The 21,847-nt window shown below is 39.4% G+C and overlaps 2 protein-coding genes across 4 annotated transcripts in view; one reads left to right on the top strand and one right to left on the bottom strand.

The window, feature by feature from the left end:
- Window positions 1-21,245, top strand: part of ppp2r2ca (protein phosphatase 2, regulatory subunit B, gamma a) — a 45,656-nt gene extending 24,411 nt beyond the window's left edge. For 2 of the 3 annotated variants that reach the window (XM_066659924.1, XM_066659923.1), the window contains exon 10: window positions 667-2,462. In XM_066659924.1, the coding sequence (XP_066516021.1) occupies window positions 667-976 (310 nt within the window). In that variant the 3' untranslated portion in view covers window positions 977-2,462. Of the gene's footprint in view, window positions 1-666; window positions 2,463-20,590; window positions 20,668-21,152 lie in introns of those variants that run through there. The other variant, XM_066659925.1, reaches the window with a different exon arrangement.
- Window positions 8,537-18,664, bottom strand: wfs1a (Wolfram syndrome 1a (wolframin)). The gene is made up of 5 exons (XM_066662101.1): window positions 18,587-18,664; window positions 14,240-14,368; window positions 9,951-10,636; window positions 9,041-9,728; window positions 8,537-8,965 (listed from the first exon to the last, which is right to left on the bottom strand). Exons 1-5 carry the CDS (start codon window positions 18,662-18,664, stop codon window positions 8,537-8,539), a joined length of 2,010 nt encoding a protein of 669 aa, XP_066518198.1.
- Window positions 21,246-21,847: the final 602 nt, after the last annotated feature.

Raw genomic sequence — 21,847 nt, 5'->3', positions numbered from 1 at the left:
CTAGGTTTATAAATATATAGTAGTAAACCAGTGAATCCTTAAATAACATTCGCTGTGTCAAATTGTGTCCATTTTCCTCTCACTTTGTTACACAGTAAATTCACCAGTGTTAAATCAACATTATTGGTGTTAAATTAACACTGAGAGTGTTGACAAGTTTACATTTTTATACTAATGGTGTTGATTTAACACTGGTGAATTTGCTGTGTACAAAGATACTTTCTTTCATTCTGAGTCGATATGTCATTTTCTCTATGGTGTAGACCTCTTTTACGATCTTTAGCCACTGGGTTATAGTGGGTGGTTCAGTCTTGTACCAATTTCTTGTTATTGCTTTTTTACATGTGATCAATAATATTTTGGTTAAGTATATCCTTCTCCAAAACATAATTAGTCAGACATCCAAGATAAATAGCTTTACATTCCCTAGGTATTCCATATTCTAGAATATTTTTTTTTTCATGTCACTTACAGTTCCCCAGAATAAATTAAGTTTATTACATTCCCAAAAATGTGTGCATGGTTTGCCTCCATCTCTCCACATAATTGCCACTCCTGCTACTTTTTACATATTCAGTTGTTTGGTCCATTTGTCAGTGGGGTTTTTGTTGTCTTGTGTTTTTCTGTTCTCTGTCCCCTTATGGTGATCTGTCTCTTTTCCCTCAGTGTGATCATGACTGGGGCCTATAACAGTTTTTTCCGGATGTTTGACCGGGAGACAGGTCGCGGTGTCACTCTGGAGGCATGGAGGGAGAGCAGTAAACCCAGAGCGGTGCTGCGAACACGCAGAGTGTACACAGGGGGGCGTCGGCGCCGCGGAGATGTTGGGGTGGACAGTCTGGATTTCACCAAGAAGATCCTGCACATGGCATGGCATCCAGCAGAAAACATCATCGCCATTGCAGCGACCAACAACCTGTACATCTTCCAGGACAGAGTAAGCCCGGAAAACCCCGATAACACGGAAAACCAGTGACAGGAGCAACATCTGCTCTCACACAGTCACTGTCATTAGAAAAACTCCCCTGTTTTAAGATTCATTTTTAACCTGTTTGGAATTACTGCCTTTTAAAGTCCTTGATAGTAATGCAGTTAATTTCCTGAAATGTTTCATCAATTTCTCCACAATCAGATTTAGGTCCATTTCTGTAACAATTTATATTCATATGTAAATACACAGTGAATTTGCAGATATCTTACAATAAATGACCAAAAACCTAGGCCTAAATTTAAGTGTAAGTAAAATATTTTCTTCTACTCATATGAAGTTAATTGAAGATGTGAGTTTTTCTTGTGACAGAAACAATGTGTAAGATCGATGTGAATATAAATACTCGACACCATAACACTTAAAAACACGGCTAACTGCAGCTAAACACAGCTAACAGGGCTAATCATGACTAATCATAGCACTTTCATGCTAATAACTGCTGCTTGTTTTCTTTTACTGCAAAGAATATACAGGGTTTTGCTTTGTGATTTAGCACATTGTCTGTTAAAAATGTACCTCCAATCAGCAAAAATTTTCAGAAATCATTTCCAGCCTGTCAGTAAGTCCATAACCGGGGTCATCAGCTGCAGCAGAGTTTAGTGATTTCAACTGTTTTACCCTTTGGCTGAAACAGTAAACACAGTTTTCAGTTGCTACAGAGAGTATGACATTGGCCACAAATATGTTAATATATTATTACTTAAACAGTCTTCCTATCCTGTGCTTCCAAAAGCATTTCCCACAGTGCATCTGTGCACCTACAAACCCAGGATGCCTCATCACATCCACACTAATTTTCCACCAGAGAATTTCACCAACTTCACCTGTGAATTACCTCACACTACAACTGGACAGAGTCTAAACACGCTAAAAACAAGTCAGTCTCAGGGTGGGGAGTCTGCGGAGGAGGTCTGTCATTATTTAATAATAATAATTATTGTTTATTAGATGCACAAATCTATTGGAATCAATTGGATCAGTCAGAAATTAAATGTACATAATGTGCCTCATTCATAAAACCTTCGTAAAAAAACATGAGCAAACTGCGCATGACATACGAGGAAATGGACAACTTTCTGCCAGATTAATCTGCGCTTTGGATATTGACGGTCAAACCATCCGCGCTTCAAATCCGAATAGGCCCGTCATTACGGTTTTTCATTGCAGGGACCACAACATCCGCTTCAGGACAGATATTGAGAACCAGAAACACCATGTTTGAGCAACGATGTCCTTGTTGCTACATTCTTAAATGCATGCAATATTAAATGGATTAAAACAAACAATGCATTATATATTTTTCATTTCAAAGCATTTTAATGAGGCAAAACACTCTATTTTTTTTATTAACATTTAATTGGCTTTGAATGGTAAAACTGATGTACATGTAGAAGTACAGATTAAATTGTACTTTACCACACATAAATAAAGGAATACCCAATTCCTCTTTTGATGTAAAACCATTCCACTGTCATTAAACAGAGGCACCCCTTGGTTATCAACTGTATAATTTTGACAAGATATCTATGGAATCAGATTTGTACCAAAAAGAATTGCATAGAAAAATTCATCTCAAACATGAAATGTAGAACTTGCAAACAAAATATCCAGCTCTGACGTTTGTGCTTGATGACTTTTGTTAGTGAGCTCCCCGAGTAATGTGAGCGTGCTCTTTCAGTTTTGTGCGCCTGTTTCCTGAGTTTTGCAAGCAGCTTTGGCACAAACCTCTCACGTGTGCGGGTTTTCTCAGGGGTGACTTCACTTTGGAAGTTTTTGAGTGACAACACAGTGCCCAAGGCATTTTGGACTGCACATACGTACACCACGAGAGACACAGGAGACATTTCAACCTTAAAGGAACTTTACATAAACATAAATCTTCTCTGAACGTAACTGTTTTAAAACGCTGAAATACCTGCAAAGTCTGACGATATCCATGTAGATATTGAGGTAATATTCTGTCTAAAACAAAACATTAAATATTTTACTGTGAAGACAAACCTGTTTGTCTCTCATTACCAGATATTGTTCAGAGGTAAATACACAGCGATGCCTGTATTTACTCAGGACGAAACAGAATAAATTAGCGCTTTTTCTGTTTATTTGTAAAATACTTATTATATGAGTGCTTGTGCTCCTGTTCAGAGACCCGGGTACTAACATAGTGAGCCTTTTCCTCAATGGCTGTTAGATTATTTAAATGCTCAAAATTTATTTTGAAGTTAATCTGTTTTTAAAAAATGTCATGTGCATTTTGTGTTGGTGGGTCAGGGAAACATGACAGACAATAAGGAGTGTAAGAGACAATGTTCCTGCTCCTTTAATGAATACAAATTAAAGAAAGTTGTATCAAACTTCTGAAAAGTCCACTGTCATTTTTGCATTTTGTGAGGAATTGAGAATGATTAATTACAAAAAATAACTAATCATTATTAACAATCATTAAAAATGATTATTAATATCAATGAACAAGAACAGGTGATGTAACAAAAATGTCAAAATGTTCTAACAGTATAAGAAAAAAAATAATCTGTGTAAATATCTTAATGGGGAAATTAATTAAATATCAGAGCTAGTCAGCAATGCAAGTACGTTGATATGCGTGATATTCAGCACATGAAATACAAAGCTGAAATACACACAATATTCAGTGAACTCGGACACAAATCAGAGACCGCAAATATCAGAGCTGGCTATTTTGTTTTCAAGTTATACATTTTATGTTTGAGATTATTTTTTTGTGATTCTTTTTGGCACAAATCTGATTCCATAGACTCTTGCCAAAATTATACAGTTGATAGCCAAGGGGTGCCTCTGTTTAATGACAGTGGACTGGTTTTGCCATCAAACCCATCAAAAGAGGAATTGGGTATTCATTTATTTATATTCGATAAAGTAAAATGTAAACTGTATTTGTACATGAGCTTTAGCATTCAAAACCAATTAAGTGTTAAAAAAAATAGCAGTGAGTGTTTTGCCTCATTAAAGTGCTTTGAAATGAAAAAAAATTATAATTTATTAATATTCATTAATCAGTTTAGCCCATTTAATATTGCAAGCATTTAATGATGTACTAACACAGATATCGCTGCTGAAATGTGCATTTCTGGTTGTCTATATTTAAGCCGATGTGTGACAGAATCTTCTCTTCTATGCCATCCATGTGCCACTTCTTTGCCTTGCAGATGCCAAAATTTTACCATATAAATGAATTTATATGAAAAATGTATACATAAAAATGTAAGACATGGTAATTAAGTAAGCTTTAATTCAATTTTTCTCATTTAACCCTGTTATTTCAAATAAAATTCTTCCATAGTTCTGAGCACGAATCAATTTTATTGAAGTGCATTCACATCTGCACTGTTTAGTTTTGTTCGTGCTCAAACAAAAATAAAAACAAATAATGATTACACTAAGTGATATTCTGTGTGTTAATGTATTGGTTTAACCTTTAACATCTCTTCTTGTTGCAGAGCAGTTTTATTTGAGGTTATAATTATGATAAATATAGTGTGCTGTTGATTTCACAAATCCAAAAGATGAAGGTAACGAGAATATCTGAAAACAAACTTATTTCTTCACATTTCACATATATTTTATATCTTATTTATTAGATATTTTATATAATTATATTTTTAGGGATCTAAGGGGTTTGCACAGTACTATAGATTCATGGCAAGTTTCTGCAGTCCTGCACGCTTATGCTAAAGGTGGGGGAAACTGCACGGAAGGTAAAGGCATTTATTCTTGATATATACACTTCCTATGAGTTTTGACATTAGATCCTTAGAGATTAGATCCTCCCCGTGGTCTCTCATAGAGGGATAAATGCCTGTGGATTTGTTCCTGATTTGCAAGAGATCCTTTAAATGTGTTAGTTCTATATGAATAAAGTTTTTAAACATCGGAGGTTCACAACCTTGCACAGCATCAGGTGCAGACACTCAGACATTGCGATTGTATCATTTTGGTGCACACACCCTTGCACCAGTTAGAGTCGGTCAAGTATAACATAGCTTCAAGTTCCTGGGAATTCCTTGGAAAACTGAAGGCTTAGAGTTGATGTTTTAAACGTTTCGGTTTCCAAAAAGCCAAACCCGGGACAGTTCCTGAACGGGTTCAGGAATAAGTGCAGGGTTCTAAAATGTTGCACAAATACAAAGGAATTAGTCCCGGCAGTCAACAGACCAGCGAGAAATCACTCAGCTAATAAACCATAAATCTGTATCCTCTCCAAAGATGTTAAACTTCTCTGTGCAGAACTGTTTGTTAAATCCAGTAGCAGTGCAACATCAGCCATTAACACAGGCTACAGGCCCTAAACTATTTTTTATATTGCAATCATCCACATTAAGTAAACATTTGACTCTTGAGTAACAAAATAATTTAGCAAACAATTGCTTTTTAACTTCTGGACGATGCTCTGAATAATAGGCTGTATTAAGGAGAGGACTGTTGATTATTGATTATTTATTAATTTATTAAGGAGTTGGTGTGTTCTCCCCATGTCCGCGTGGGTTTCCTCCGGGTGCTCCGGTTTCCTCCCACAGTCCAAAAACACACGTTGCAGGTGGACTGGCGACTCGAAAGTGTCCGTAGGTGCGAGTGTGTGAGTGAATGTGTGTCTGTGTTGCCCTGTGAAGGACTGGCGTCCCCTCCAGGGTGTATTCCCGCCTTGCGCCCGATGATTCCAGGTAGGCTCTGGACCCCCCGCGACCCTAAATTGGATAAGCGGTTACAGATAATGGATGGATGGATGGATATTAATTTATTATTTATTTTGTTAGTTTGTGCATTTTAATTATTTGTAATAACTTTTATTTAAAGTTCAGTAATGTCAGATACTTCCAGTGTCTTTCGGATACTACCCACACTTTAGGGTTTTCAGGAGCACATGTAAATTTTGTTTGTACCTTTGAAGACTGGACATTTTGATGAATCTGGATATTTTAAAAAAGTGATTTACAAATGATTTAATGTAAATTCGTTCTACTTCAGTTTCATGAATGAGGCCCAGTGTCTGTAATGTTACATTAAGATAAACATTAACACCCCCCCCCCCCATGTTCCTCGCAGCTGGTCTGACAGTTAATGTCCATTGTATAACTGCTAGACCCTGTACTTAACTCATGGCTGTGTGTGTGAACTTGCCTTGTGCTGCTGTAGAGGCCATATGTCTTGCTGAAACCCTGCTCTTGGCCCCCTCTGATTAAACTGTAAGTAAAAACTGATCACTGACTGGAACTTGCATTAATTTCTTCAGCTGGACTTAAGGCCACACCTGGAGATAAAGAAGCCAGCTATAATCCCGGAAACTAATTTGAGTAGTTACATGATACATGTGAGTATGTGGTGTTTGTGTGTGTATAGGTGTGTGTGTGTGTGTGAGAGAGAGTGAGAGATAGAGTGTGTGCACATGCATATCTCTCTCTCCTTGGACAGTGTATAAGTGCACTCTGTATGTCCAGATCCCATATGCCACAGCTGCTGCTCCACACTGCAAGGACTCAGTAAATGGTGAAGTTGGGACTCGTTTGTTTAGTCTCACTGAAATAAGCACCATCACAGTCTGAATAAAGAGAGGTATTATATCAAGAAAGCTGCCTGCTGTCTTTTTTAATTCTCTTTATTTAAAGTTCAGCCTTCTGAAGGAGAAACTCACAGCTAGCATTGTGTTCAACTCCATCTTTCCCATGATGCCAGCTCCAAACACAGCCTACACCAGGGCTTTAACAGTGGGCTTCAGATTTAACAATAAACATAATCAATAATAACAATGAATTAAAGAATTAAAACAGAGTACAGAATAAAAATTAAAGCTGGTAGACTTTTACAGGTTTTGGGAAATAAACAATTTGTAATTTTATGTCAAGAGTAAGGAAGCAGTAAAGCAGTAAAGGAACAAACAAATCACAAATCACCCTACAGATCAGAAGGAACCAACCTGAAAGACTCCACCATTTCCAGAAAAATGCTGCAGAAACAGAAAAGATTCTGCCCCAAACAGTGAATATTCTCCAGTTTCAGTGACATCACTGCAAATATTAACAATCATTATGAGGACTTGCTCATTTCTAGATTTAAAAAACTAAAAAGAGAGGAATCTTCAGTGTTATGACTGAATGTATATATTCTGTATACATATATTCTGAATGTATACATTCTCTATCATCAGTAAAGACAGAGGAACAGTCAACTGGTCTAAAGAAATTAAATGTGACGGTCATCATTTTAATCAAAACACTATTTTTAAAATATTTACATGCTGCTCTTTGTGCTGGAACCCAGTCTAGGGTGTTTATAATGCCCCTGCATCTGTAGATAGGTAAAAAGGTCTAGATAGGTGAAAAGCATGAACCAAGATGAGGATGTTGCCCTATTCCTGTTCCATAGGTAGATAACACTGACATATTTTTGCTGTTTTGGATTACTTAATGTGGAGAAGTCTCAAAATTCTGGAGGTGGCTAACTGCATTATCAAAAGTACTACAACTATCTTAACAGCTCAAGTTACAAATGCATTTCTGTGGTAATTCAAACAGTGAATAAGAAATGTACAAACAACACTCTTTTCCTCAGAAATACAGTTTAACCATAAAAGATGCAGAGACCCTGAACATAAACAAAAGAGAGTGCAAGTTTTCCCCATAATAATAGATGTCACCTCAAAGCAAAAAAAAATAGACCTCAAAGCAGAGTATGATCTGAGTAACTCAGTGACGTATATGATGGTGCTTGCCTTTGTGTAAAGCCTTTAAAAATAGACTTTGAACTTATCCCTGTAATGGGCAGGAAGCCAATGGAGTGACACTAAACCCAGGGAGACATGTTTTGTTTGTTTTTATAAATATTATAAAAATATTTTTTATATTTATATTTTTGTTTGTTTATTTATTTTTTATTATAAAAGTTGTTGGCCAACTTTTAAATTATTAAGGCACTTAAGAGAGTTTAATGAATACAGGTGGTTTGGTTTTAAAAGTAAATATATCAGTATTGTCAGGGTAACTTAATAAGAACATGTTTATGGAAAAGAGGACTGGCCCTGCTGAAGATGTTTACGGTCTGTGTATGAACATCTCTTGCACTCTCTCAAGAGCAGACATTCACTGGAGTCTACTATGCTTACAGTTGTCCATTAGATTCTATGACCAAAATGCTAATAAAAGCTAAAAGGGAATAATAATAATCTTTTTTTTCTTCTCATTAGAAAACACAGTGGTATTTTTAAACCCCCTTGATATGAAATGAAAATGGTCTATGGTTTAATGTTGTGAGACTCTCAAGAGCAGCTGTGTGTGACATAAATATATCCAACTTTCAGTTCTGTTAATATTAATGCTGCACAAATCCAGACACTGGGTCCCCAAACTGGAGAACATACCTAATAAGCACTGACTGAAACTGCCAGATAATGCCAAGCTAATAATGCTAATAACACCACCACAAGATCATAATGACAGAAAAATAGAGAGCATCTTCAGCTTATTTTTGCCCCAGGATCAAAATCTGTCTCACAAACTGTTTAAAGAGCACTCAGATTCAACAGCTCTCATTGATTCTGGCTGTGAGGAGGGGGGAGAAGAAGAAGTCGAAAGCGAATTTTATGGCTCCCTGTGTGCTCTTCCTCCAGTTGCGTTCGATCTTGACCTGTCGACCCTCTGGGAGCAGGGGAGAGCTGCAGGTCAGGCAGTGGATGGCCTTAAGCTCAAAGACTGGGGCCTTCGTTCCGAGTTTTCCCTCCAGTTTGGTGCTGAACTCCACCATGTTGCCGGGCTCCAGGTTCAGCAGGACCTGTTGAAACTCGTGACTGGCCGAGAGCAAAATGTCAGCGGCCGGATCATCCTTCTCACCAACCTTATTCACTGGCCGACCAACAGTCACCTCGAAGCGGTAGCTATCGAAACGCTTAACATGGCATTGATGTCTAGAAAATGCTTTAACTCTGCAGAGACGCTCATTCTCTTGCTGCTGGAGGAGATCAGATGCATTAATAATTGCAGAGTTCTGGACAGATGTACTGATATTGGGTACAGATGTGCTAACATTCCTTTGCTCACAGCTGGGATACATCTCTCCATAGAGGCACCTAAGCCAATCTCCCATAAAGACTGGCAGCATGTTGATGAGAGTCTGAGCTCCGTTTTCCGTCTCAGCCACTCGGACGTGTCGGAACTTTCCTGTCCAGGTGACACGATGGCCCTCTAAGTGGCTGCAGAAGAGCTGTGTCTGGGCCACACCCTGTTTGGCCCATGCTGCTGGCCCACAAATGTCCCCGTACTCCGTCCAGGTCAAGGTGGAATTATACACCTTCAGCCCCTCCGTGTTGTAAACATATGTTACACACAGCAGGACGACGGTGGTCAGACACAGTAGGATGAGCTTCACTGGACCTCGTTGCGTTACGGAGTGCAGGACATTCAGAATGGATAGACTGAACCTTGTCCACAATCTTAGAGTGACAGGAACTGCACAGACTGCCAAAGTCACTAACATCTTGGTCAGCTCCAGCTCCAGGAACCACTTTGCCATCTGGATCAGCAACATGACTGCCAGCCCCAGAGCCAGAACTGGAAGAGCAAACAGCAGCAGGAAGTAGGCTACACAGGTACGGAGCAGGCCAATGGGGGTAGAGTTCTGTAGCAGAACCATGGAGAACTCCCACCACATGAAACATACCAGATAAGGAACCAGGAAGCAGTAGATGCCCCTGAAGCCCCGCATTCTCGCCATGCTGCAGAACATACAGCAACATTCACTTCTATTGAAAACACCTCAGTATTAAACCAATGCTGAAAACACTTTACGGCATGCCTAAACATAGACAAGGTTATCATCACTGCTGTGTTAGTCAACACAAACTCTTTCTGGTTTCTTTAAACCATTCTGCAGTTTAAGTAACTAAATCATTAATGTACATCCAGCGATCATGGATATAAACAGAATGACCACTGACCTGAAGAAGAGGTAGAACAGGTAGATGTAGAGTAGACATGGCAGACTTAGTGTCAGCACCACACTCTCCCCCAGTGGGACCACACCGAAGGTGTGGCCGAGGACCCTGAGGGCCTGCATCTCTGGAGGAAGTTGAGTGGTCAGAGCACACAGGGAGGATAGGACCTCGATGACCAGTGCCTTGCGGGTGTAGGCTGCTGTGGATGGGCACAGAGACACATAGCTCAGAACTGTGAAGAACACAGCCACAGTGGACAGCTCAGAGCATGGGATCCAGCGCTTGTCTGCCAGTGGGAAACTCAGGATAACAAAACACCCAGATACCAAAAAGTAGGCATACTGCTCCAAGTTGTTCCAGCTGAAGTGTGTCTCGGCTTCAACATCCAGGCCGGGTACGAACCGGGTCAACAGTGCTGTCAGTGCCCAGACTTTCTCCCTGCCTTTACTGCTCCGGAACACACGAAGGGTACAGATTGCCATGGCGACAAAAGCCAGATAGAAGACCAGCAGGGGGATGGCAAAGGCAAACAGATCTACGCTCAAATTGGAGATGATGAAGAAGAAGATCAGAGCATTGACGTGCTGAGTCGGGATGATGGTACTCAGCCACTGAACTCCAGCTCGAGAAGCCCAGTCCACCAGGTGCTCCTTGACCTCCAGGATCATGTGAAGAGGGTACTGCAGACCCTGAGGCAGAAAATACATATCTCTTTAGAGACTGACCCAAAAAATACATACTGGTATATCCCTGGATCCAGAAATGACATATTGGTTTATTCCTTGGCCCAGTCATTTCATATTGGCTTATTCCTGGACACAGACATTACATATTGGTTTATTCCTGGACCCAGACATTACATACTAGTTTAGTCCGAGACCCAGACAATCGATACTGGTTTAGTGCTGGACCCAGATATTAGATGCTGGTTTAGTCCTAGACCCAGACATTACATACGGGTTTATCTCTGAACCCAGACAATACATACTGGCTTATTCGTAATTCCAGAAAATACATGTTGGTTTAATTCTGAACCCAAGAATCACATGATTTTGCCCAAAGTATTCACTCTGTTGCCTTCACACATATTAAATTGAGTGATATGCCATTGTAAATTCATAGGGTTTAATATGATGTCAGCCAACCCTCTGCAGCTACAATAGCTTCAACTTTTCTGGGAAGGCTTTCCACAAGCTTAGGAGTGTGTTTATATTAATTTTGACCATTCTTCCAGAAGCACATATATGAGGTCAGACACTGAAGTTGGACAAGAAGGCCTGGCTCTCAGTCTCTGCATTAATTCACCCCAAATGTGTTATATCAGGTGGAGGTTTAGGGCTCTGTGCAGGCCCGTCAATGTCTTCCACACTAAACTCCCTCATCCATGTCTTCCCCACAGAACTAAATCTGTATATACACTATATTGCCAACATTATTCACTTACTCAAATAACTGAATTTAGGTGTTCCACTCACTTCCATGGCCACAGGTGTATAAATCCAAGCACCTAGGCATGCAGACTGCTTCTACAAACATTTATGAAAGAATGAGTCACTCTCAGGAGCTCAGTGAATTCCAGGCAACTTTCTGTAGAGACATTTGCTACAGACTATAAATTTCATGTGGTCTTCTGATTAGTGCATAGAAAGCTTCTCATAGAAAGTTTTTCAGTGGTTGGATTCAGACCCCTAGTTCCAGTAAAATGAAAAGAGATTTTGGACACTTTCATACTCCCAACTTTGTGGGAACAGATGTGGGACTGTGCACCAGGGACATTATGAACAGTGGAGACAGTAAGGGCAGTGGGTAGTGTGGGGGCAGTGGGTAGGGTAGGGACAGTAGGGGCAGTAGTGACATTGGACAGAGCAACAATTGTGGGGACACTAGGGATAGTAGAGACGGTGGGGACAATTAGACAATGGGGACAGTGGTACAATGATAAAACCAGTAACATAAATAGCATGGAAACTAGAGCGGAAATGGCGATCAAATAAGTGGAAGTGTTCCAGTCTGCCTGGAAGGAAAGCATTATAGAGTATAGAAATGCTCTCTCTAAAGCTCGCTCAGCATATCTGGCCTCACTTATCTGCAATAATAAATATAATCCTAGAGTGCTGTTTAGTGTGTTTTCCATAACTACAAAAAATTAGGCAGGTTCTGAACAACAAATTCCGGCAAATCTCTCAAGTAAAGCCTTTTTTAATAATAAAATCAAAAATATTAGAAAACAAACTTAACCCACAGTATTAAATCCGTCCTGGCTGTCATCTGATGTGGCTGATGTAAAACGTAATGTAATTGTAAAAGAAAGACTTGAAATTTTTTACCCATTCCAACAGTTAAAACTAGAGACGATTGCAAACTGTACAACTTGCACACTTGATGCAATTACCACAAAATTATCAGTCTTTTAACTATGGTAAACACACCCCTTAGCCTTCGTCATGTACCCAAAGCTTTTAAACTAATAGTTATTAAACCTCTGATCAAGAAACCAAATCTTGATGCTAGCATCAATGTCTAGTTACAGGCCTATTTCTAATCTACCATTTATATCCAAGATCTTAGAAAAAAGCTCAACAACTTAGTTCATATCTACATAAGAATCATATATATATATGAAAATTCCAATCTGGATTCAGGTCACAACATAGCACTGAGACAACTCTAGCCAAGATAACAAATGATTTTCTTGCCTCTGATCAAGGCCATGTATTCCTGTTGGTGCTACTTGACCTCAGGGCTACTTTCGATATGATAGACCACAATATTGTCCTAGAAAGGTTAGAAAACATGGTTGGAATCACAGGGACAGGCCCACCATGCTTCATATCTTACTTAAAGGAACATTATCACTTGGTAAAGGTAAATGATTTATCTTCCAACTATTCTAAAGTAAGATTTGGAATTCCACAACGCTCTATTTTAGGACCATTATTATTTACATTATACATGTTACCACACGTTAGGCACAGTTATAAGAAACCATGACATTAACTTTCATTGTTACGCAGACGACACACAATTGTACATATCAGCCAAGCCCGATGACAAACACAGATTAAAAGAACAGAAATAAATTATCCAATTAAATTTTAAATCTTTCTGTCTTTCAGAGCTGGATTATTGTAACGCACTACTGTCAGGATGCACAAGCAGAAATTTAAGTAAACCTCAACTAGTCCAAAATGCTGCAGCCAGGGTCCTCACTAAAACTAGAAAATTTGAACATATCAGCTCAGTTCTGTCATCACTTCATTGGCTGCCTGTTAAATTCCATATTACAAAATTCTGTTATTAAGGTATGAAGCCCTACATGGGCTCGCTCCCGAATAACTTTAAAATATTATTTTATTTTATTACTATTATGAGCCTCCACAATTACTCAGATCACAGAATACTGGAATTTTAATCGTTCCCAGAATTCAGAAGGCCTCAGCTGGGGGAAGAACTTTTTCTTATAAAGCCCCCAAACTCTAGAATGATCTTCCAGAAAATGTTTGGGACTCAGACACAGTTGCAACCTTCAAATCTAGGCTAAAAACTAATTTGTTTATTTTAGCTTTTGGTAGTTAATGCTCCCCTGTAAATAAAAGTGGCAGATCCAGGGGGTCCATGGACACTGGGAATGATGTTGAACAGAGACGCTGGCGTTGTTGTCTCGCCGCTTCACTCAGTTTGTTGATGGTGGAGTAGAGGGATGCCAGGATGTCAGTATGCCCCCATGTCTATGTGTCCTTCAGGTTCTTTTCTTTTAGTTAAAGCTGTCATAGTCAGATCTGCCGGACTCATTAGCCACACTCTGGAAATGTTCACATTCTTTGCTTTACATAGACCCCAACAGAACAAAACAAACTCCCTCCCTCTACCGTTTTCCAAGTAAATGACCACCAACTTGTCCGGCTGGACATTGAAAGATGACTGATTGTTGATCTCCTGCTCCATGCTTCAGACCAGCTGCCCATGCTCCAGCTACCACCAAGTGTGTTGGAGCTGTCTACCCTGCACTGAAGTTTTCATGGACTCCTAACTAATATTACCAGTAGATTGACCAGAGGAGGATAGATTCCCCCATTGTGAGCCTTGTCTCCTCCCAAGGTTTCTTCCTCAGCTCGGAGGGAGATTTTCCTTGCCATTATAATCCCTCACTTGCTCTCCTGGAGGATTTTTACATTCTTTACATTTTTACATTTCATGTCCAGGACAGTGGGGACTGTGGGGATGGTAGGGACGCTGGGGACATAGGAACTGTGGGAACAGTGAGAACCTGTCAGAGGTGAGGGGGTGTTTACCAGGAAATGTGCTCTGATGTCCATGGCTCTCTTCATGGCTCCGCTGCGTTTGGTGTCAAGCATCATCCCCCCAGCACCAATCCCCCAACTGCCTCTTTGACCCCGTCTCGGAGACAAGCTCCTCTGGTCCTAACACATACACACACACACACAAAGGCATTTTGGAGTTTGTAGTGTTACAATTTTTTACAATTGCTAACAAGCATTTACCAATCCCTAAGACACTTTTTCTAAACTCTTAATACAGCAACACAACAACATCATGTAAGTAGCCAAATAAGTCATTTTCTGTTCAAAACCACATTTTATTCCTTAAATACAAATTCTACATTTGAAAATGCAAACAATACTTTCCCTACATACACTAACCCTATCAAAACATGGCAAACCCACCTCAAAATCAAGTAAATATTTTATAACCCTAGCATGTTTTCTATCCAAGACGAACATACGAGTGTTAATCATGGCACAACGACTGTCAAAATACTAAGAGTTGATGGCATTATAGAAACCGAATCACTTTCCATGTGTCATTTCTACCAGCAAAAATTAGGCATTATGGTACAATAATTACATTAATTATATTACAAATATAATTATATTACATTGTAGTTTACAAGAAAGTGCCTTTTTCCTGGAAACAACTACATATTCACTTTGAATGTCAAATGTGTGTATTTTTGGTAATATACTACCTACAACTGAATGAGTAGAAGTTTATTGTAGAAGTTCATGAGCAGAAGTTCAGTAAAAGTTCATCACAGACCTGGTGCAGTTAGTGTATTTTACTTATGACACTGAAATGTTCAACAAAAAATCCAACATTCATGGCTTTTGGTCCCAAATGTGTAAAAATAAAAAAAAACAAAGTGTGAAAAAACACAAAAGTTCACAGTCCTGTTTCAATCTCGCCTTTGTCCAGAGAGGATTTTCTTTTTTATCTCTTATCGCACTGCTCAGTTTTTTCAATATAGTTTTTCAGCTGCTGATCTTCCATAAGTAGTTGTTTTACATTGTATTTAAGGTTTTGAACATTAGGTTTCCAACTCTGGCATGCTGTGTGCAAGCATTTGTGAATGAGACAAGAAAGATCCATAAATTTGATATTGGAAAAGCTTGTTTGTATAAAAAAATGTTAACAGCTTGGAAACATTAATTGACTTCATATTTTGTAAAAACAACATGGACTGTGTTAATGCAATAGTTCATAACTGTTGGATGTTTTGAAAATGTGACTACAGATTGGATAAAGTGATGTTAGCGATTGTAAAAAACTGCAAAGGTGTGTACAGAAGAATGTTTATAGTATGTTTTGTGTAGTGTTACTACAGTGCGTAGTGTGGTTAGTGTGTTGTGTTTAATGCTGTTACAGTGTGTAATGTTGCTACAATATGTAATATTGTTAGTGTGTAGAATTCTTACAATGTACTGTTACCATGTGTTCTGTGCAGTGTTAGTGTGTAGTGTTGTTACAGTGGTTAGTGTGTATTGTTATGTGTAGCATTGTTAAAGTGTGTAGTCTGTAGTGTTTTTACAGTGTAGCATATCCTTACAGTGTGTAGCATTGTTACAGTGTGTAGAGTGTAGTAATGTTACAGTATGTAGTGTTGGTACACCCTGTAGTGTGTAGTGGACACAGGATGAAATCTCAAATTTTTATTAGTGAAATAGGGAATTAGGAATCCATTAATTCTGGCTGAGTCCCTATGTCTTGATTCCTGACAAACCCAAAGGTATTGGCTCTAAGATCTAGCACCACCCTGGACCTTTAGGGGCCAATCACCATCAGCTCTGCTGAACCCTCAGGGCAGGGGCTCCTCTCCTGTGAGTTAGCCAAAAAGACCATTGAAAAAGCCCTGAGCAGAGAATGAATCTTCAGTTCAGTTCAGTTCAAGTTTAGTAAGAGTCAGAGTTAGCAGCAAAAGGCAAGCACAAACAATCAATTAGGAAAGAAACTAATTGACTCCAGGATTCATCCTCAATGAACTAAGACAACTCACTCCTCTCAGAGATCCTGGACTCCACAAAGAATAGTCTCTGAAAGAGCTGACTCCATTTTAAATATTAAATCTTCTGCTGAAAGAAATAGTACTTTTGAGTTAATTGTTATTAGTTTTATTTTATTTTACTTCATTCATGTATTTCTTTGTTGTTCAACAAAAGCTTCCCTGTTAGAACTGATCAACGGCTTGTAAACTTGATTTGACCTAGCAAGTAGACACATCTGAGATTAGTTTGCAGATCAGAAGTTATAAGATCTCAGACATTTGGCTTTCACTCAAGAGCAAACTCTTCACCAAGCAGTTGCCACCCAGAGCATCGACAATACAGCCTAGAGCAAGAACCACTGGTGTCTTCAGAGGTTTGGAAGACCAAGAATTGCAGTGCTACCAGAGTACAGCAAACAAACCCAAAGCGTCAGTACCTCAGATTTTCTGACCATGGAGCTGACTGACTTCCCAGAAGTTTCACTTCAGACAGTTAAAAGCTCATCCTTCTGGGATTCTGGTAGGCTTTTAAGTATGCTTTTCAGGGATGAATGCCAAGTCCAATTCGTTTGATATTTACACACCTCTTTTAGTTATCATTTACCTTCTAGTGGTCTTCAGTTAACACACTCCATATAAATTAATTCCCTTTCATCAAACATTATTGAAGGTCATATAAGGATTTGGGTTTGCCAATTAGTCCAGTCAAAGAAGCTTTAATAATAATCCTATGTTATGTACACAGCAAATTCACCGGTCTTAAATGAACACTGTTAGTGATAACTCAACACTGAGAATGTTAAATTATTCCACCAACAGTGTTAATTTAACACTAACAGTGTTGATTTAACACTAACAGTGTTCATTTAAGACCGGTGAATTTGCTGTGTATATTTTATATCCAAATAAATAACTTTTGCATATTTATAAGAGTGTGCTGTGTTCATGTGTGGAATTTGCTCATTGAAGTCAAGTGTAAATCCAAGAAAAAGATCCCACTCTTAAATCGGGGTTAGATTTGTTCTTAAACATATTTGTATTTGTTACCCACTCAGCGGATCAATCTATCAGTGGAAAAATGCAAACTAACACTACAATGAGTAAGGGTAATCTAACAATATATAATCTCAAATGCTTATAAATCACTGTGATTCAGATGTAGAACATTCCGTCCTTAAACATATGACCACAGAGTGCTATTTACCATGCTGCATTGAGGACATGATCCTGGAATTCCCCTTGGGGGGAGAGAGAAGTTACTTCTGCAGTTAGAATGAAAATGTAATGACTTTAGATAAATTTATGAAAGGCTAATAAATATATGGCAGTACATCCTGTATGTAAAAAGGGCGACTTAACCTAAAGGTTAAGTCAGCACGACTTTATGCTGCCTATAAAGAGGGCAGTGGATAAACAAAAAGGTGTATGGCCTAATAGGCCAATATGGGATGTGTCTGGGCTTTGGAATTTGAGGAAGTAATCTGTGACAACAGGACAAGTGTATGTGACAAAAGCCCTATATATAGTATATATAGTGAATAAAGAATCCCAGGCCTCTCTGTCCTGGGGGATCGACAGGGGTTCCCAGGCCAGCTGGGAGATATAATCCCTCCAGCGTGTCCTAGATCCACCCCGGGGCCTCCTTCCAGTTGGATGTGCCTGGTATACCTTCAGTGGAAGGCGTCCAGGAGGCATCATCATCAGATTCCCATCAGATTACTCTGAGCTCCTCTTGGATCACTGTGCCCCTCACCCAATCATGGAGAGTACACCCAGCAATGCGTCCAACTCTTTTTCGCTGCTTATATATGTGATCTTATCCTTTTGGTCATTGCCCAGAGCTCATGACCATAGGTGTGAGTGGGTACATAGATTGACTGGTAAATTGAGAGCTTTGCTTTAAGGCTCAGCTCTCTATTCACCACTATGGTCCGGTACAGTGACCACATCAATGCAGATGCTGCACCTAACGTACGGTCCTTATAATCTCTTTTCCCACCACTTGTGAACAAAACCCCAAGATACTTGAACTCTTTCATTTGGGGTAATTTCTCACCCCCTACCTGAAGGGAGCATGCCATATGTTTCCAGGAGATAACTAAGGCCTCACACTTGGAGGTGCTGATCACTTCCCACTCTGCTGCAAACAGCTTAAGTGAACGCTGGAGGCCTCCACGTGAGGATGCAAGAACAACAACATTGTCCACAAATAGCAGAGATGCCACCCCCTGGGCCACTCAACAGAAGCCCCCCTGTCCCAGGCTACCCCTCGGCACCCTGTCCATGAATATAAGGTAAAGGAGTGGAGACATTACATAGCCCTGATATCCACTGCCAACATTGAACAAGATTGACTTACTATCGAGGATGTTAACACAACTCGAACTCTGAGAGTATAAGGACAGTATGGCTTGCCGTAGCGACACTGGCGCCTCATGCTCCCAAAGCGCCTCCCACAGAATCTCTCTGGGAAAACATTCATATGCCTTCTCCAAATCTACAAAGCATGTGTAGAGTGAAGTAACAAAGTCCCATGCCCCCTCATTCATCTGTGATAAAGTAAAGAGTTGGTTCATAGTTCCATGGTCTGGACCAGGGGTCAGGAACCTATGGCTCATGAGCCAGATGTGGCTCTTTTGATGGCTGCATCTGGCTCGCAGACAAATCTTTAATAAAAAAAATGTTAAAAGCATAAAACATTCACATGTATTTCAGTTCATTCATTTCCTACCGCTCATGTTCATGGTTGTGGGTGGCTAAAGCCAATCACATCTGTCCTCTGGGACAACACCAAATTTTTATAAAATAATGCGTAACATACACAGGTCGTTGTGAGGTCAGGAAGTAAACTTCTCTCATTTTAATCAAAGAAGATGGCTAAAAAAAATAAAAGATGAGGAGTATTGGACTTTCCAGCAGGAATGAACAGAGGAATTCGCCTTTGTGGAGAGACCAGGCTTAGCAGTGTGTCTAATATGCAATGATAAAATTGCATTGATGAAACGGTCAAATGTAAAGCGGAAATTCGACACATGCCATACTACATTTGCATCAAAATATCCTGCAGGGGACAGCAGGAAGAAAGCATGTCAAGAGCTACTGTGCGGAGTGCAAGCTAGTCAGCAGCAACTCCATATTTGGACCCAAAAAGATGACTAGAATTCGGCTAGCTTTGCAGCCAAATGTTGCATTAATTAATGCAGCACTGGAAGTTGCATTAATGGTAAGAAATACTTTATTCATCATTGGTTAGCAACAGCATTACAATGTTATTAAAAAGAACTCAGAGACTTATTGTACTTTAAAAGTGTTGGTCTTATATAAAATACACACGTTTACTTATATTTAGTTTAAAACATATTGTATGGCTCTCATGGAATTACATTTTAAATATGTGGCGTTCATTGCTCTCTCAGCCAAAAAGTTTCCCGACCACTGGTCTGGACAAAATCCACATTGTTCCTAGGCTCCTAGGTCCTAGGTTCGACTTTCGGATACAGATACTCCTTCCCGGTAGCCTGGCATACACTTTCCCAGGGAGGCTGAAAAGTATGATACCATGATAATTAGTACACATGCTCTCGTCCCCTTTTTCAAAAATGGGAACAGTATCGAGGGCCTTCAGCAATTCCGGGTGAATCTCATTCACTTCCGTGCCTTTGCCTTGATAACATTACATATGCCCTTGTCATTTTGTTCGGCCAACATACCTCAGGTACACATTTGAGGTACTTTAAAAAGTTGGGATGGAACTGGACAGCAGGCACCTCTCATGAAAGGTTCAAGTGCTAAAAACACATTCTATAAAAGGAGAGTATACACAATTGCAAATGAGTGAGACACCAAAGACATTTAGTTAATTTCTGAATTGGCACAAGGTCAAAGTCAAAAGTCACCACCTACTTGCCCTTACTCAGAAGGTGCTCTTTCTCAAAGAAGAACTGGATGTCTAAACATGCGTCAAACTTAAAGGGACAGAGAATGAATGTAACAATTTAAAACTATGCAAGAGGTTGAATTTTATGTCTGTGAAAGGGGACATATACCTTTTTTAAGTTTGAATATGTCTACGGGCTATACAAAACATGTTCATAAAGTTCTTTGCACAAAATCACTCTTGCATAAAGAAATATCACCAGGTCTATTCTAGTGAATCAGTAGCTAATTTAATTGCATTTAACTGAAAAGTGTAAATTGTTAATTTAGAAACAAGGACATGGTTTTCTCAGATATCAACTCCCTGAGTTAATTGTGTTATGTACCATTGTAGAATCAAGCAAGTTCAGGATTTGAGGTCAAATATTTTTTTGACCTCAACAAATATTGAGTTGATGATTAATGCTTATATATAATTTCTATGCAGAGGAGGCCCATTGTTGTTAGGTGGATCTTTTGACAGGACTTGCTGACAATAAGAATACATAAAGTCACCACCCATAGGTAAGATTTAGCCAGGTGGGATACCTGTGCAAAAATGAATGGTGTGCTTTTTTTAGTGTATTTTTTATTTAAATACATTTTATTTGTTTCATATTTTATTTCAACCTGTTGTTTAATTGATAATAATTTTACTTTTTCACAGAAAGGAGTAGTGTGACTTGAATTTGTCAGTGCCTGGTTTACTACATTTGCTTAAGTTGGAAATATGTGTTTAGTTTATATAGTTTAGTTGGTCTTAATAAATACAGTACAGTAATGAACTACAGTGTAGTGTTATTACAGAGTGTAGTGGGTAGTGCTGTTACAGTGTATAGTGTTTTTGGAGTGTATAGTGTTAATACAGTGTGTAGTGGTATTACACTCTGTAGTTTTACAATGTATAGTGGTGTTACAGTGTGTAGTGTTGTCATAGTGTATATTGTTGTTATAGTGTGTAGTATGTATTGGAGTATGGTGTTGTCATGGTGACCTGCCTTTTCCACCAGTGCTGAAGCTGATGGGGGTTTGTCCATTCTGCTCCCCACTTTGTTCTGGACTGAACCATCATCCCTGACGGGCGGAGCAGTGATGCCCTGAGCATAGTTTTTGGTAATTTCCACAAACCCCTCCACATCGACCAACTTGGAGCCCGCTGCAGGCAGACAGATAGAGAGGAAACACAGCAAGTGAGACAGACAGACTGTGTGAGATTGAGAGAGGGGCAGGGGGGAGAAAAGAGAGAGAGAGTGAGTGAGATAAATGGACAATGAAACAGAGTGGGAGAGTGTGACACACATGCATAGTGTGAGAGAGGGAGACAGAATGATGTATTGAGAGACAGAGGGATACATAGTGAGAGACAAAGACAGATAGAGAGAGACACATACAAAGAGACAGACACAGTCCAGTGTTTACAGCTAAGAAACTAAAGGGAGACAACAGCCACTATAGGACTAAATCACACTGAGCCCTCACCATCTTGACCCATCATCGACTCCAGAACATTCTTCTGTGTTTGGACATTCAGCATTCCACGGCCCGCAGAACCTAACAGAGAACATCAAACAATGATCCAAAAGAACTTTAACAGAACCATCAGCAAAACTACAGCAGAACTATCAGCAAAATCAGAGGACTATATCAGAACTAACAACAAATCTACAGCAGAACCATCAGCAAATATACAATATATGCTAAACTG

This window comes from Hoplias malabaricus, chromosome 2 (genome assembly GCF_029633855.1).
Source record: "Hoplias malabaricus isolate fHopMal1 chromosome 2, fHopMal1.hap1, whole genome shotgun sequence".
Taxonomy (NCBI): Eukaryota; Metazoa; Chordata; class Actinopteri; order Characiformes; family Erythrinidae; genus Hoplias; species Hoplias malabaricus.
The sequence above is the reverse complement of the archived record's forward strand: the minus strand, read 5'-3'. Positions and strand labels throughout refer to the sequence as shown.

Coding starts and splice junctions, on each gene's coding strand:
- wfs1a (XM_066662101.1), bottom strand. CDS start 18,664: ATGAGGCGCCAGTGTCGCTACGGCAAGCCATACTGTCCTTATACTCTC. Junction 10,637..14,239: donor ACATCAGAGCACATTTCCTG/GTAAACACCCCC, acceptor TTTCTGCCTCAG/GGTCTGCAGTACCCTCTTCA. Junction 9,729..9,950: donor CTGTTCTACCTCTTCTTCAG/GTCAGTGGTCAT, acceptor TATGTTCTGCAG/CATGGCGAGAATGCGGGGCT.